This window comes from Seriola lalandi, unplaced genomic scaffold (genome assembly GCF_002814215.2).
Source record: "Seriola lalandi dorsalis isolate HSWRI2012SDOR001 ecotype SW California unplaced genomic scaffold, Sedor1 jcf7180002054966, whole genome shotgun sequence".
Lineage (NCBI taxonomy): Eukaryota > Metazoa > Chordata > Actinopteri > Carangiformes > Carangidae > Seriola > Seriola lalandi.
The window spans coordinates 213,124-230,927 of record NW_019525517.1 but is presented as its reverse complement, the minus strand read 5'-3'; the positions used below and the strand labels follow the sequence as shown (position 1 = coordinate 230,927).

Genomic DNA, 17,804 nt, shown 5'->3' with positions numbered 1-17,804 from the left:
AGCCCCAAGACGCCGGGATGTTTGATACTCTCTCTAAGGTTGTGTAAAAGATTTACTGAAAGAGCATAATTCAAAGCCCACACATTATACTCACACACACACACACACACAGACACACACACACACACACACACACACACACACACACAGAGAAAGACTTGGCAAATGTCCTGCTCTCCTCGGATGTGGCAAAAAAAAATAAAAAGAATGAAGTTCTGTGACGGGCACCCGGCGGAAGGATTATTCTGATTCTCCGTCCGTCCGTCTCCATTTCCTCTAAACATTTCTTTACCACCTGGCGTCGATCCAAATGGCTCAGTGACGCCGCTGAGGTGTCCGTGGCTCTGCCCGAGGGAAAATATCTATTATCCCCCCCTCCTTGTTTTTCTTGCCTGGCAGAGGAATAACCGTTCAACGATCCAGGGCTTTCACCTCTACTCTGATAAAGGTTATCTTGGCAATTTAGTGCTGGCGATATCGCATTATGGAGAGAGTTATGAGGCGGAAATCAAATTTTGCTTCCAGTGACTTTGAGGAGAGGGAGGATGAAAGGTGCAAGGGACTGCACAGTAATGATACGGTAGAAATTGTTGTGTGAGAGTGTGTACGTGTGTGCGCGTCTCCGCCTGCTTGCATGTATGCTATTCTATACAGTCTCTCAGAGATGTGAAACCTGGGCTTTCACTATAGTGGAAGGTGCTTTATACAAAATTGCTTCATCCCACAGCAGCTTACATTATAGATGAGGGTTTGCTCAATGGGTAGTTTTAGCCAAGCTGTTTGATGGACATGTTGAATCCTGTTAATAAGTCTCAGAACTGCTAGCTGGGCTTTGCAGGTTGCTCTTTGCCAACTGTTGAGGCACCTCGACTGCAGTGGAGGTCAGTTTGTTTTTCCTGACTGCTTTATTTTGGAAGTATAAACCTTAATGCAGAGGTTTGCAAACTGTGAGCAAGCTCTTAGGCGTTTGCAGAAAACAAAATCAGAGTTATAACTGTGTCAAATCTGAACACACGGACATGATACATATATTTCAAGATTCAATGTGACTTACACTTCCCGGGATATTATTGTCTCCGATGTTCATTATGAATTAATGATAAAAAATCTGTTTAAAACTCATAAGCCTTGTCCCAATTCCCCTTCGTAGACTATGTAGGCCGAACGGAAATGAGACAACCTGGCCCACGGAGGATTGTCACTTTGCGTCACCGGTCACAAAGTGCAAACCTTGACAACACTTAACTTTTTTCACAAAAACTCAATGTTTGAAGGGCCTTGGTTTTAACAGTTGTACCGTTACTTGATGAACGGAGCTAAAACCCTCTGAAGGATGCAGCACCTGAACTTACAACTCCAGAACTTCCCTCAAAAATCATTACTGTACATCCGTGGGCACAATACAAACAGAAACTGACAAATCTGCTAAAATGCAATATTATGATAAATGTCAAACACTGACACTCGCGGCTCTGTGGGATGAAAAAGAAAAAAATATGAACTCCATTCTCAGTATGCTGTTGTGAAACTGCAGCACTGTCCAGATAGCATTCACATAGTAAAGCCGATAGCTCGGTGCGCGGAGTGACACCTCCCTCCCTTGTAAAAGAACAGGAAATTAGAGAAACACATTACTATCAGGGCAAACGAGAGAACCTACAAAGCGCACCATCGCATCACACCTCCTGTATTTGTCAGATGCATTATCACATTATTATATTCACAGTTTACCCTACTCCCTGGAGAGCAAAGAAAACATGCCGTTCTGCCAAAAAGGTTGCCATGACAATGAGACTCCTTTTCCTTTGGTTTCAGTACGTTCGACTCCACTCCTTCATGTACAGTTATTAAAATATTACTGTTGTAACATTTTGGCCAAAGGAAATATTTTCATCTGCGGCTGTACATGTTGTGGAGCTGTTTTCCAGCGTGTAAAACAGAATTATAGAGAAAGAGTTCAGCCTTTTGCACCTCTAAGGTAGTCGCTGGAGACTTGGTTTACCACAGCAAATTGGTTGTGGAATGGTGTTGCTCTTACTGTTAGGGACACAAATGTATTTTTAACAAAGCTGGGGGAGCATTTTTATATCTGAACTCAGACAGTCTGAGGAAACTGGTTCCACTGTCTCATTGTCTCAAACACATTCAGGTCACACAAATGAATGAAATGAAATGTTCTTTTCTGTGCGTTGTCAGAAGAGATTGACGCCCCTTTGATGTCAGCTCATTGCACCGACTTCCAAGTGCCGCAACAAACAGGAAACAAACTGTAACACAAAGTGCTCCAGTGATTTTACAAAAGACCCTTATTTCTAGTCTTTAGTGTGTGAGTCACTTTCCAAAAACAAAACAACAAAGATTCACAAAATGCGTCTTAAACTTAACGAACGTCTCGGGTGACTGTACACACTTGTTGCTGTGGTGTTAAAGTAAAAAAAAAAAACGTAATTCACACCTCCGTTTGCGTCATCCCATTGAGTTTGTATGTAACTCTGCTACCTCTATAATTGGCCCTGTGTTCTGTCACACACACTTAACCTTTACAAATGTGCTGCAGAGCTATATAAGACATCATACAACTCTTTTTCACAGGCTGGGTAATAAACCGTCTTTCATGTGTAAAATTGATAGAGCGTCTCTTTAAATATTGGGTATGAACCCTTGGAAATGTAAAACTGTCATTTTCAAATAAACAATTAAACGCATCCCTACCACTGATTATAAGGATTTCCACTTTTTAATTACCTTAAACAGTTAACAGTTTGAGACGATATAAAACTAAATGAAAAGAAAAATACACCACCTACATATCAGCCTTAATTACTTAACAATGACATGTATCTGAAGATCTAATGACTTCACACAACTGGTTCTTTTTTAGCTACACTAGCAGCTATACTTAAGTGCTAATTAGCAAATGTTAGCATGCTAATTTGTGAAACTATAGATATTGAACATGGTAAAACTTTACACCTGAACATCAGCATGTGAGCATTGTCATTACCAGCATGTTAGCATGCTGATGTTAGCGTTAGCTCACTGCTGCGGCGAGGTGCAGCTTCACAGTCGCCAGCGTGGCGGTAGACTTTAGTAATAAAACGACTTGCTGTTTGAGCTCATGGCCAACATCATATGTAACAGTCACACACACACCAGCTTCTCAAAGACTCCCAACATCAGCACACGCATGTTCCAAGTGCTCCAGCTTCCTCCCGTGCATTTAACCTGCTAGTTTATTTGTGACAGATGACTAGAAGCACACATGTACACAAGACTCCATTCAACGTATCACAACAGTGACCCCAGCTGGACAGACAAAACCCTGAGATTAGACACCATGTCTGGATTTGTTTGGCTTCCTGACGCTCTCTGCACCTCCCACAGCGGTCACACCTTTATCCCTTTTCATCACTTCACCGAGAGAGGGAGAGAAAAAAAGCTTAAGTTAAACCCCGTCCAGAGGCTTTTAGCTCTGGCCCTACACCACGGAATCACTGGATGAAGGGTTGGATAGAGTATTTCAGTGTCAGAGAGCATCTGCACTGTCTGTGGCTGGTTTTATTCTTACTCTGGCGGTTAGTTTGCTCTTTTCTCCAGTACAGCTGGTCCTGTTGGGTTTGTTCCATTTGAATCATTCATATGAATAATATCCTCAGTCCTCAGACGTGTTGGATAAATGCAGTGTGTCTCTCCCCCTCTTAATTTTACCATTACTGTTTCAAACAAAGATTTAAGCTCTTTCTTGTCCTATATCATTAATACATTTTAAAGCAAGCATTAAATAGTATGTACTCACTGACCCGGTGCTGGCACACACACACACACACACACACACACACTGAACGCAGCTGCGTCACTTGAACGCCCTTGAGGTTTCCACACCCTCCCTGCTCATGCTAATCAGTGACATTTCTTAGAGCGTGGAAGCCTCCTTTTAAAGCTGAATACATTATTGTAAACTCCAGTTTTTCCTGAAGCATGATATTGTTAGAAACCTGATGTGAGAGATTTATTTTTCTGAGGGGGGGGGGGTACTATAGCTGACCTCTCGCCCACAGCAGCTTAATGAGCTCAATCCATATTGGTGTCAACAGTACGAGAAGTGAGCATTGCAGAGGTCAGACTCAACAAAAAAAATCGATGGGAGAGAAATGAAGCGTGTACGTTAATCAATATATGTGTGCTATCTGTTTTATTTAAAACCACAACATTACTCTTCCAAACAGGAAGCAAAAGTTTGAAAGGACTGCGTGGTTATTATTAGAGGGCAGGAGGTTTATGTGATTTCCTGTTTTTGCTGAAGGGCGGATCTTTCATTTTTTTTCTCTTGGCATATATTTCATTCAAAAAAACTAAACAGGATACAGGTGGATCTTCGTGATGACTGAGCATTATCTCACTAACCTACAGTGCCATCCACCAGAACATACAACTGCGGTGAAGTTAGACCATTAATCCCATTAAATTAGCCTGTAATATAATGGAGATCAGGCGTCGGACGTAGACAACGTTCTCTAATCATGTGTGAACACGTCGACAGCAGCTGTTAGGAACATTAACATGGTCAGTTTATAAATACATCACATGTTCTTCAGTCCAGCTGTTAGGACCATTAGTGCAGGGAGGGCTGTCAGTAGGTATCAAGTGGATACCTGCATACATGCCTCATTATCCGCAAAATATGATGCTGCAGTCTACATAAAGCAGGAAACTCTCTGTAGAACTTACTGTGACAATGCTGTGTTGATGCTACATGTGTAATGCGATATCTCAACAGTAAATAAACAAAACTCGTATGTGCAGTGATGTTGTATCACGTCAGTAGCAGAAACTAAAAATGACCCGGAGACGATAAAAGTATTTAAATCAAAATGCTAAACAGGAATTCACACTAACAGGCACCAAAAGTTGTCTGTCAACCACAGTGCAGCAGTGACTCTCACAAAGTGTGCAGACAGCCTGGGATAATATCCACAGGCTGACAAGCTAACACGCTAACAAGCACGGAGCTGCTGTGACTCTGGTATATGAAAGAATCATGGCGAGCTCTGAAGCTCTGCGGTCGCTCCTTCTGTATTCTTCAGTGTACGAGCTGCATGTTTCGCATTTGTTCCAGTAGTATGTATGAGAGGTGGTATCAGCACCACCGAGTCGAGGCTATCATACAGGTTTGTACTGAACAGTGTGTAAATACAGCGATGGTAAGCCTCAAGGAGAAAAACAGGATTCAGTCAGTCAAGTCACCACCTGCTTAAAACTAAACTTTTTGAGTTTGTAACTCAGTGTAATCCTGTAACGCTTTCATTTACATGGCTGATAGTTAGTTAGTGCAGAGTATGGAGAGTATAAAGATTAATAATGCTTTATAATTGCTTCTTCCACAGTTAACAGAACAATGTTGAAATTTACCGGAGCCAAGTGAAATCATTTCAACATACTGGAAATGCGTGTAATCTAAATAGGAAATGCACCACATTAAATTCCTTGTTGAGGTGGACATTTCTGCAGTGTTTTCAGCCAGTCAATAGCCAGGTTCTCACCACCCAGACAAAAGCAGAGCGAGCCGAGCCTCACTCAGTACCCATATCACGACTCGTGGCACCAACAGCAACTATTCTGTGATTCCCTTTTCTCCTCTCCAATTCAGCCCCGACCAGGCATGCTATGAGTTTCCACTGAGACGCTTCAGCATAGCCTCAGTGTACTGTGCGTATTCTCTGTATTGTAATGAAAAGCAGAGGCTGCAGAGAAGTCAACAAGAGTTGGAACAGAGTCAGTATTCAAAGCTGTGAACTCCACAGGGTCATGCTATTCACATTAGCACACAGAGCGGAATACAGAATAAACTAACTAATGGATATTCTGAATGATGTGTTTATGTTCAGAGGTTGGGAGTTGTTCAAGAGAGGGACTATATCATACTTTATGGATTAAGTGCTCAAAGTTACAAGTGGTGATGTCCTCAAATGTGACAATAAGATTTTAGTAGATTTTATTTCTGACATGTGGAGCAATAACAGTGAAAATCCAATTCATCATGAAGGTCATTTCTCTTCAACCGGCTACAACATAACACCCTCTTGGTCCGAGCCAATCAGACATTGTTCTGTGTCTGTTGGCAATAGCCACTTTAAAAATCAATCAGTCAGTTCTAACTTTAAATTAATCAATTGCCAAACAAATGTCAAATTAAGGCCCCAGACGAAGCAGAAAGCAAAAACAAGTTACACCATCCACTCAATGTGTGATCCTGCAGGCCGTCTTCATTACAGTATTTATTACGCCAAAGAAGAAGAATCATATACATTTCAACGTGCAAAAAATAAAAAATAAATAGCTTCCTCCCTTTTGGACTCGAATAACTTTCCTTTCAGAGGTCGACAAAGTCAAAGGAGCTCTGAGTCAATTCCAAAATGTGACCAGCACAGTGCTGGTTCGGGCACAGCAGGTGAGATTCCACACAAAGCAGATTTGAGGACCTGAGTGGCTGCCAACCTTTTCGGCTTGTGAAGTCATGTCTACTTGCGACCCCTTCGACACTGGCTGCTTGAGTCCACTGGTTGCGGTGGGCATTCAACCAAATAGTATGATTTCTTTCTTTTTGCTTTCCTACTTTAAGAGATAAAATAATCACTGCTACAAGCCAACACAGGCTGGTTTACTGACTGTGGAAACTCCCTCAGGTCCTCAAATCTGCTTTGTGCTAATTTAATTGAAAAATTTGCCTGAGATGTGCAGTATCAACTGGCATGATGAGGACCTTAAGGTGGTTCTGCTTTATTACTGAATTTAAGCTCTATCTTGCTGGTTGGCTGGAAATGAGAAGCCTGCTTTTGTCAACCTGGTCTGAAATCAAAGAGTCTTTGTCAAGGCTTCTCAGTGATAAATCTGCAGCTGTTAGCCATGTGAGAACGGAAAGCTTGACAGTAGCATGTGTGGTCTTAGCAAAGTCAATCAATCATCGATCGATAAAGACATTGTAAAATGAATGTCTTTGTTATATTTGTATAGACACGTTTCTGAATAAATGCAGAACAATGCTAAACCTGGCACCTGTAATGGCCCATTCATCAGGATCATATCACAACAATACAGCAGCCTGAGCTCAGTCTCGGCATGTGTGCCAGCGAGGGAGGAGAGGCGATGGACTTTGAGAGTCTGTCCTTTTACAAGGCTATTTCAAACAGTTTGCGGTGTCTGCTTGACAATCCAGACACAGTTCATCTCCCGCAGCAGCAGGGGTTTTAGGTTTCATTTCAATTTTCTCTTTTTTTATTCTGCCGGGCGCAGCGGGAGTGAGATTCACTGTTCAGGTATTCCGGGAGAAGAAAAGAAAGACCATTGCTTGTAGCGCAGGACAAAAACTTTTGGAATTGCTGTAACTCTGTGGTCATTAAATACTCAATTTTCAGACATGGCTGGCTCCATGGTCAATGGACTTTAAACATGTTTGATGCGGCAGCCTGAGAGATGGCTGAGCGAACGTACATGATGGATGTTAAAGCCTCCAACACTACTGGAATGCAAGCTAAATTCAACTAAGTGGTCTTTTATTGTCAAGGTGGATCAACAGATTTTCTGGGAACAAGATGGGCGAAGCAATGTTATTGCCTATCACCATGTTATTAATTTAGAGTGTGCTACAGGTATATTTATCTTTACTTTTCTTGCGCTGGAGTCCAGGAATCACACTTTCTAGTATTTATCTAGTGAATGCAAATGCTAAAGGTGCCTTAATTTAATGGTTTTTAGTTATTTCTAGCTTTGGGTGGAGCAGGCAAACAGCCTATAAAGGCCCTGAGTGTTGTACATCCACACTTGATTGCACTAAGTCCCTTAAGGAAACAGTTCTGATTGAAGGTGCATGGTGTGCCCTAAGTAAGGAGGGAAATGAGGGTTGTCTGTCCACTTGAGTGCTCGTTTCCCAGCGAAGAAAAAAACAAGTCACATGTTTACATAATCAGCAGGATGTCAGTGTGAATCTAAAATAAGAGGAAAATTAGTCATCAGCCTAATTCTTCACCCTTCACTCATACTTACGCCTGGCTGCATAGCTCATCAGCAGAAGTGCGTCTATTGAGGATACTTTTTCAAATTTGTTGCCGTTGCATCATAGCACAACAGATGTGAAAAGTAAGTAAATGAAACTTGTTGTTTATTCAGAAAATTGCTGAAATGAGAAGGAAGTGAATTTCGGCAAGAGAAAAACAAAAAGGGAAGATCATGTGCTCTTGCAGATAATACTCTTTATTCAGGTCTTATGTTCAGGGGTAATGCTGGGACATCTGTGTGCAGAAAACCAGCATAAATTTAAAGGTTGTACAAATAGGTCATTTTGTTTTTATGCTATGACATTTGCTCATCCATGTGAAGTAAATGGGGTCGAAAGCTTGGTAATATAGTGACAACTTGCAAGGCTAGTTGGTGAAGTGCTGAGGCCATAGACTGTGAATAAAGATGGACGTAGCCTCTGTGACGTCGCTCACAGGTTTCTGAAGAGCGGTCTCGAAGCTCAGAGAAGACGTCTGCCATCTTGGCAGTGCCTGACTCCGCCGAACTCCCGGCTAATCGAGAAATGGGCAAAGAGTTGCACATGTGTGGAGCTGGGACTTCGGTCAGTGCCAGCAAATATACGTTAATATCTGCTGAGCTTACCATCAAGATTACTTGTTTTTTGTTTTGTTTTTTATATTTCTGCCTCTACGTGCAAGAAATCTCCAACAAAACCTTTTCCCATAACATGCTCCTGCTGTAAGCATGTAACATTTTAATTATTGCAACACTATGAACAAGAATAAAAAGCTTTGCAGGTAAATGAACAACAACCAGGGAGACAGGAATAACAAAGGAAGACAAATTGTTAAAAGAAATAGGGAAGTCTGAAAGCCTCCTGATCTGGATCCAAGTTAATTTGCCAAGTCATACTCTGAGTTGATTAAAGTGACCTCTCCCAGTGGTGTGGTTCTCCCAACTTCATAATTATTCTGTCTGGAATTGCTCACACACTCTATTACTAAAATAGAGGAAAGAGGGTGAGAGATGTCTCAGCTCACATTGTTTTCAGTGAAGCTCTGTGTTTGGATCCTGACATGCTATTGTTTCATGTTCCCTCACTGGTGTTTTTATTTATGTATTTATTTATTACATTGCTTTATAACAGGCCAAACTGTATGTGGGAGTGAATTGCTGTATAACAAAAATAGAGCCTCAGATAATCAAAATTGATTATAAGAATAATTAATAAACTTTCCAGATGGTTGTCATCGACATTTAAGCTGCTCTGATCATTTATTTAGACTTCTTTTTTTTTAAATCTTTTTAAGTGTCAAATCCTATTATCCTGTATTGATTGTAAGCTGCAGTGTTTGGGAGCGTCCACATGGGAGTGCTGCTCCACAATTATTCACAACAGCTGAGAGTAAACAGAGTATTGGTTTGCTAATTAGTTGTATCACTTCCCGTGGATTGCATTTAACTTCAGATCTATATCAGCCTGGCAAAGAGCCTCTAATGGTTCAGAATGAACAGTGTCCAGGGATGCTCAGTATGATTAACTAGCTTCTCTCTAAGTCAAAGGCGAGTCAATATGCAAAAAAACTACTCCTGTGTCTCCTGTGTGACTCTAGTGCACTTCATTTTGATAGAAGTTATCTGACGCTGCAGTCCTTGCACTAACACCACTCACTTTGTTTTGAACTTATCTGCTCCAATTGTATGTATCCAGATCTTAATTAAAGTTATATGAAATATAAAAATGAAGAAAAGTAAACAAAGTTCATAGTTTTCTATGAAATGTTAGAAATAAAAAATAAAAAAGAAGATTTTCTTCTATCATATGTGGGCAAAATTAAAGTACAAATTCTATAATTCCTATTAAAATATCTGTGGTTGTATTGATGTACTTTGTTATTTCTATTTAATGTTTAATACTTTACTAGTAGTATTGGGAAATAATGGTCTGTTTGCAAGTATTTTCATCCTTCACTTAAGTCAGAGTAGCAATACTGCAATGTACAAATACTCCGATACAATTTTAATAAAAATCCTCTATAAGTAAAAGTCCTTCAAAGTAAAAGTACATAAGTATGACTGGCAAAATATACTAAAAATATATTGAGTATATGATGATGATGAGTTATCATCCACATTATATGACTGGATTATTATAATCATTTAAATATTGTATTTTATCAAGCTGCAGCTAATATGAGCTACTTCCTGTGTTATTGGGCAGTTTGATCTATAGGATTATCACATATTTTGTGTTAAGTCAGATAAATGTAGTGGAGTAAAAAGTACAATAGGTCCCTCTGAAGTTTTGTGGAAGTATAAAGTTACATGAAATGGAAAAACTAAAGTTAAATACAATACAAAAATACAACCACAGATATTTGAGTTAGATTTTTGTCTTTTCTCGTGACACTTAGTTTGTTTTTTTATATGATGTATTCCATGAATTTAGATGAAGACGATGTTGCAAAAGTCTTGTAGTGAGTAATTGTTTCCATTAGTGATCTGGTGACAACCTGCTCATTTTCAGCCTGTGTGAAACTTGAACTATCCACCATCTCCACCAGCATGACCTGCTGTAACAGATCATTTCAGAGCAGTGGTAATGTAGGAAGAAAAAAATGGGTCAGCTCTGATAAGAAACTAAAGACTTCAGGAGGGCAGCAGTTGACCAGCAGTGCTTGGCTGCTGCTGTAGAATTGATCAGACTGGGTGTGAATGGCTGCTCTCTAGCAGCCAATGGCTGAGCACCGGATGCGAGATATCCGCTGCAACAACAAGCGCTCTGTTCCCCCCTTCAGCTTGACGCCATTTACAGCCCAAATCCCGACCTCCTCTCCGGAAAGAGCAGAAAAAAACACTCACACACGAGGAAAAGTACTTGCAACCTCTCAGAGCCTTGCGGATAAAACACGCCAAATTAAAACTTTCGGAGCTGGAGTTTTTTGTCGCTCGCTTCTCTTTCTTTCTTTCTTTTTTCTTCTTCTTCTTCTTCTTCTTCTCCTCCTCCTTGTTGCAGGAAAAGTGGAGTCAAGCTAAGTTTACCCTCCGGCGGTGACTGACTGAAAGTTTTTGCCTCGTGCTCTTGCGCAAAACACGGGATTTACGTCTTAGCGCTGCTTTTAATGAAAATGCGCTCCACTCGGAAACTTTCTCAATGGATTTTAACGACGGCTTCCCCGACTGAACTGCTGATGTAGGGAATAAACTCTCGCCCAAATTGGATATATTTCACCTAAACGGGGGCTGAAGTGTCGGAAGCACGGTAAGTGTCGCCTTTTGTAAACTACAAACAGTTGAAGACTCATTTTCAAAACAACACTTGTTTCTTGACTCACGTGTTATTGTACTTTTTGTTTGTTATCATGTGTAACCTGTTCCCATATCCCCCCCGCTTCCTTTAGCTCACTATAGGCTTTACATATGTTATGGTTTTACTAGAAAGGGCTGTCGTAACTTTGACAAGTTTGAACTTCTTATCCGTGGCCATTTTTGACTTAGTGCATTTTTCCGCTAAGGAAGACAGGTGTTTTTCGCACTATCTAATATTCAGCCTGTGTCTTTCCCTGGACTGAGTCTAATGTCTAACTTAATTGTTGATAACGCTGCCGCTGTCTGCTTTATTAGGTAAGTAGTGTCCAAGCTGACACATGTGTTTGCTCATATGTGCGTCCACAGAAAGTGTAGTCTTGCGTTTCCTCCCCCTGAGCACATTGTGTATCTGCTGAGCTTTTATGACTCTAACACTAGTGGAAAACACTTAACTCATCAGTTGTGTGTATCAGGAACAATATTACTCACAGGATTTCTATATTTAGCCCAGCATATTGTGTTAATATTTGGCTGCAGCCTTGTCATTTGTCAGTTTTCCCCATGCAGAACTTTAGTCTTGAACTGTCATTTTTAAGAGCGGATGCCATCAGCTTGCTCCAGTTTACTCCCATCAGCCCTCACACCTCAGCCACCCACTCACTGTGGCCAACATGGCTTGCACACAGGTCCTATAAGGAGATGAGGGGCTGTGCACCCCCACCCCTTCCATCTAGATTAAAATTTGAGTGTGCCTTGCAAGCCCTTCATGTGGAGCAGAAAGCTCATAAATCCCAAAGAACCCTCATGCATGCTCACAGAGCAGTGCTTCACTCCCACCATCACCACCCTTGAGCGCATCACTCACGGTTTACATGGGCTCTTTCATGCTCCAAACTTTTTAATCTTGTCACTCATCTTCTTTTCAAGAGTGTCACAATGTAAATGTGTTAGAATGGGGTAAGGTTGCCGCAGGCCATTTGTCATGCAACAAACAAAAGCCCTTCCTGTATTGTCATTGAAAGGGGGGCCTCACCCCCCCACCCCCTACCCCCCCTCCAAAGAAGGCATTTGAAAGCTAATTAGCGCAAGGAAGGAGAATTAAGGCCACCACTGTCAGTTTCTTTACTTTGGTGTGATATGTTAGTGAAAACAAGGCTGTGCATTTGAATATGTTAGATTAATGCAGAGTGACAGTGCAATATGTTAATCCTTACCCTCTCCATACAATGAATCTGTGAGGTAATAACTGATCTGGGGCATGTGAGTCCCTATAGACGAGGGGTCAGCATTGTTGTTCAGGGTTAGAAACTTAAATGTACACATGGTATTGAAGTCTTGCATCAGACGGCTGCCCAGTAATTAACAAAAAGCAATTTAGTGCCCTCCTTTAAGCCATGTAGTTCCCTCTTACAAGTGCTTTATCTTTTCCCATGTCTGTGTTTGACCCTCATCAGTCTTCAGTAAAGTGCCCTGCTTTCTTAAATCCTCGATAAACCCACAGAAATGAACTTAACTTTGAACATCGGCATACACACCCTCTCCTCCAAGATATAAGGAAATTGTAAATTGAAGACATATATTTGCTGTTGTTCGACACGCTGTAATAAATTATAAGTATAAGCACGTGTCCATTAAGGCTGCAACTAACAATTATTTCCATTATCGATTAATCTGCTCATTATTTTATTGATTAGTCCTTTCGTCTATAATATGTCAGAAAAATGTCTGTTATAATGTCCCCCAGTCTTCAGGTGTCTTGTGTTATCTGACCAACAATCCAAAACCCAATAATATTCACATTACTATTATGTATGACAAAAAAGTATGACATCCTCACCGGCTTGATTATTAGATTAAGAAGATAGCGGCTGATTTATTTGGCTCTAATCTGATGTTTCCTCGATTAATCGTTTGGTCCATAGAATGACAGAAAATAATAAAAAAGAAAAAAAGTCCATCATAGTTTATTAAAGCACAAAATCTAACAATATTATGTTTGGTATAAAAAACAAAACAGGATATATTAATTTAAGAAGTGTGGCAGTCAGTCAGTATTTACGAAAATATTTTCTTTCTGTATTTATTTATTTTGAAGTATTTTAGGGTATTTACGCCTTTGCTACAGACGGTGGACAGATGACAGGAAATGAGGGCGAGAGTTGCAGCAAAGGTTCCAGACTAAACTTGAACCAGGGACGTTGCAGTTCACGGCCGCCATCTTAACTTTTGAGGCCGCTACGCAGATTGATTTTCTGTTCATCAACTAATTAATACTTTTTAGCTCTGAGGTCCAAACCAACGTCTTTATTTATGGAGGGTTTTTGTCAATCAATCAATATTAGTCTGGTTAGTCATTGAGTCACACAGTATGTGTGGCAAAACAGGAACTTAACAGTTCTTAAACATTAAGTTTGGATCTGGAACTTGCAACAGCTTTGTGCAATCAAATTTTGTTCATAGTGGACACAAAAAGCCTGTTGCCATAGTTACATTGACTGTTTCTTGAGTGAAAGGCCCAACCACCCCTCAACTACTGGCTTAAAATGTTATGTGAACTACGTAATCAAACGCACCCATCTCTGTCCCCAACAATGTGTGTGTTTGTTGGGCCTTATTTCCATAGTGGTGCTTGTACAGATATCAGTTATGATTTGCATGGCATCATTTGCATGGCTGGTAACAGACGGATATAAAATGTGTGTTTCTTTTACAGGACTTCAGATGTGTCCCATGCCAGTCAGAGTGGCCCTTCAGTCCCGAGATGGATTCCAGAAGTCAGAACGACAGCGACGGGGGAGGAGGACACCACGGACGGTCACCGTCATCGACCAGCTTGTCGGGCACGCCGCATGACGAAGGGACACCGCAACCATGGCCTCCTCAAACCCACAATGGTCCGCTAGATACTGGGCTGAACAACGGGCAGCCGCCCCATACTCTAGCAGTGCTATCTCTGGATCAGATTAGGATAACTGGGAGTAGTAATGAATATTCAGAAGGGCCCACAGTCGCCCAAAGGTCTCCGGCCACTCAGCAAAGGCAACAGAAGAACGACTTGTTGTCGTCACCTGGTTCAAGGACAAGTGGGCAGCAGGAGACTCGGGAAGAGAGGCCTAATAACCTCCGCAACCTGCAGTCATTGACTCAGCATGGAAACACAAATACATCCATTTCTTCCAGGGAGGGTGTGTTGCGGTCCTCCAGTGTAGAGGACTCCCAGAGTAGTATCAGGACCAGCGTGGGGAGCACTTCTTCGGGCCAGAGGCTCCTCAGCAGCCCAGCAGGGGGCGACCAGATCATCAGGACCCAGCCCAAACGAGCAGAGCTGAATTCAGAAGAGTTGAAACCCCTGAACGATGAGTCCATGGCGGTGGTGGCAGTGCCAGGCAGCGGAGGCCATAAAAATCTCGGGAAACACTCAAACAAGTGTGAGGACTGTGGTCGGTGCCAGTGTTTGGAGTGCAGTCGCCCGCGGGTGCTTCCCTCCTGCTGGATGTGCGGCCGGAGGTGCGTGTGCTCGGCGCAGAACGCGGTGGAGTACGGGACGTGCGTCTGCTGCGTCAAGGGGCTGTTCTACCACTGCTCCAGCGACGACGAGGACACGTGCGCTGACAAGCCCTTCTCGTGCACGCAGTCTCACTGCTGCGTCCGCTGGACCACCGTGTCCCTCCTCTCCCTGCTCTTCCCCTGTATCCTGTGCTACCTCCCGGCTAAAGGATGTGTCACCGCGTGCCAGAGCTGCTATGACCGAGTCACACGACCCGGCTGTCGGTGCAAGAACACAAAACCAATCCACTGTGAGGATGACGGCAAGCAAACGTAGACGAGATGGTTAATGTGTGCTGAAATGCAGAAGGATGGAAAGACTCCATGTCGACTGAACTGATAGACGTCTTGGCCCTGTAGCTGTGTAGTGGGAAGGTTCGATTAAGAAGCTAATGATGCTGTTGTGCTTGAGTTAGTGTTTTCCATCATTCATGCCCACCAGGTCCACGCTGGAGGTGCATTCACTCATCTTAGCGTTATAAGTTTCACTTGAAAGGTAAACCAAAATAAGCGCTCCACATGTTTAAAGGTATGAAGACACATTCAACTACTGTTTTGTCCTGAAGAATAATTTGCCCAGATAGAGCTCAGATATGGTGTTGTTGCTACGAGAGTCCAAATGGATAGCCTTTTTTTTTTTTTTTAACATTTAATACAACTTATATTCTAAGAACAGACTCCTGTTACTAACTATATGTAAAGTAGTAAATGCAAAGGCTATGTACATTAGAAAATGAGTTTGACAGATGTTTTATTTTTGTACATATAATAATACTTCAACTGTGAAAAGTTTTCTGCCATACCAGAGGCACCTCGATAAATTCACATTTATATGAATCAGTAAACGTCATTCATACAATGTTTTTTTTTTTTTACATTCACTGGAATGTATATCAATCATTTTTATGTAATTTACAAAGGAAAAATCTTATCCCTTCTACTTGTAAATTGTACAGTGACCTTTTATGGAAAAAAATATTTTCTAATTCCAACATTGCTTAGTGTAAAGTTAAAAAATATATATTTATTTGAAGGTTTATTATTTTATAATGAAAAATATTTATTTTGAGAACGCATTGTTAAATGTGTCACCTCTTTTTGGGGCTATTCTGTAGTCACTGCAGATTAGAGGTGACCTGTAGGACTGTCAAAGCTGGATGAATAGTTCACTATGAATTAGAAGACAAATATATTAACGTTTGAAATTAAACCTTGAAGTCTGACGGATTATTTTTTCTGCTCTGTTATTGTCTCTTTTAAATCAATGTATGGTTTCATTTAAGCGTCTGCATGGACAGTTTTAATTGAACATCTGCACGAGAGCTGTCATCGACCTTCCTCTGCCACTTTGTCTGTGCCGCAGAATCACTCCACGATGTTTAGACAGATCAAACGAGGATGCGTTCATGTTCACCTTTGGGCCCTCTTTAACAGAGACATCTGGCTCTGGTAAAGCTGTGTGTATAGGAATGTGCTCGTGCACTCCAGAAAATGACTTACTTTACCTCCAAAATTTGGTTCTGTGGCTTCTTTTTCATCGTATAAATCAAACACTCCACCTGCATTGTTGCAGATATGCATTCATGTAAACCTACTATTACAATCTGGCTTGACTCCCAGTTCATTTCATACACGTTCCTCATGATCCTGCAGATCTTAGCCTTTTTTTTCTCCATGCATTTTTTTTTTTTTTATCAAAGTTTTGTTCAGGAATTCCTTGGTTTTGAATATCCCTGCAGGCGAAACATAAGCCTGAAACATAAGCCCCTGACACTTGTTGACAGCATACGGACATGTTTGCGACACAGTATGCATTCAGAGCTGTGATTGACACGCCGAGGCCCAACCTGCACTCACTTGTTTGTTATTCATCCCCCAGCGTTTGACTGACGGAGAGGATAGGGGTGGGGGGGTTCTTTCCATAATTATCAACTTTCACCTATTTTACAGCGGTGAGGAGGAGAGGAGATGGAAACATAACGGGCAGAATCCCATTAGAGACAGAAAAGGGAGAGTTGATCTTGTGTTTAGTCTTTATCTTTCCAGTCGCAGGCCTCCTCTCTCCCGCATTGTCTCAGCTGTGAATGAAGAGGGAAAGGGTGGGTGTGGAGGAGGAGGGGGGGGTTGTTAGGAAGAGGGACCGCAAAGGGTTAAAAGCATCACTTTGAATGACAAAGACCTAACAGTTTACCCCTGTATTCAGCCCGGCATGCATTCATCCTGTTTTCAATAGTCGGGGGGTTATTTTGGCTCCCCAACGCTCCTCTCAGCTACCTGCTCCTACTTGGTATTCCCATAGGGAGATGGTTGTCTTGTTGGGGTTGGGTAGGGCGATCAGATGGATGTGTCGAAGAAAAAATAGTAATCTGTTGGAATATGCAGCTTAAAAGTAAAAGTACGTGAGTTTTCCAGTCGTGCTAATGAGGAAAAAGTTATGTCACAAAGTATATGAGAACGCTTGAAAAGAAAATGGCTCACTTGGATTTTCTCAGGTCATTTCAGTTTTTTTTGTTTTTTCTTTATGTGGAAGAGTTTGTTGGCAACATGTTATAAGTAAAAATTAGTGCAGAAAATGATTAAAAGAAAAGAAAAACAAGCAAAGAGCAAGAATTGGTGCATAAAAGGATAAAAAACAAGAAACACAAGAGTGCAGAGAGATTGTTTATCCGCCCGGCAGTCCCAGTGATTTGGCAGCAGAGACTAGCAGGAGGAGGAGGAGGAGGAGGAGGAGGAGGAGGAGGAGGAGGAGGGGATGTGAATTGGGGAAAAAAAAAGGCCCCAGAACGGCTCTCTTTGTTGGTTTTAGCCGCCGTGGCCCCTGCGGTTCATGGCGGCTGTGGGGCAGAGCGGCCTATTCACCCTGCTCACCAAGGCAGAATGCAGCACAGGAAGACAGGAAGGAAGCGAGGCTATTCTTCATGGACGCATTGTCTGTC

At 41.7% G+C, this 17,804-nt stretch overlaps 1 protein-coding gene across 1 annotated transcript; it reads left to right on the top strand.

Moving 5' to 3' along the window:
• The first annotated feature begins 10,791 nt into the window (after window positions 1-10,791).
• On the top strand, window positions 10,792-16,096 carry spry2 (sprouty RTK signaling antagonist 2). Its single transcript, XM_023395598.2, has 2 exons — window positions 10,792-11,275; window positions 14,036-16,096. Exon 2 carries the CDS (start codon window positions 14,084-14,086, stop codon window positions 15,143-15,145), a length of 1,062 nt encoding a protein of 353 aa, XP_023251366.1. The 5' UTR covers window positions 10,792-11,275; window positions 14,036-14,083; the 3' UTR covers window positions 15,146-16,096.
• The last annotated feature ends 1,708 nt before the right edge of the window (window positions 16,097-17,804 follow it).

What these genes read in the sequence shown, in the direction of transcription:
- spry2 (XM_023395598.2), top strand. Translation starts at nt 14,084, where the DNA reads ATGGATTCCAGAAGTCAGAACGACAGCGACGGGGGAGGAGGACACCAC.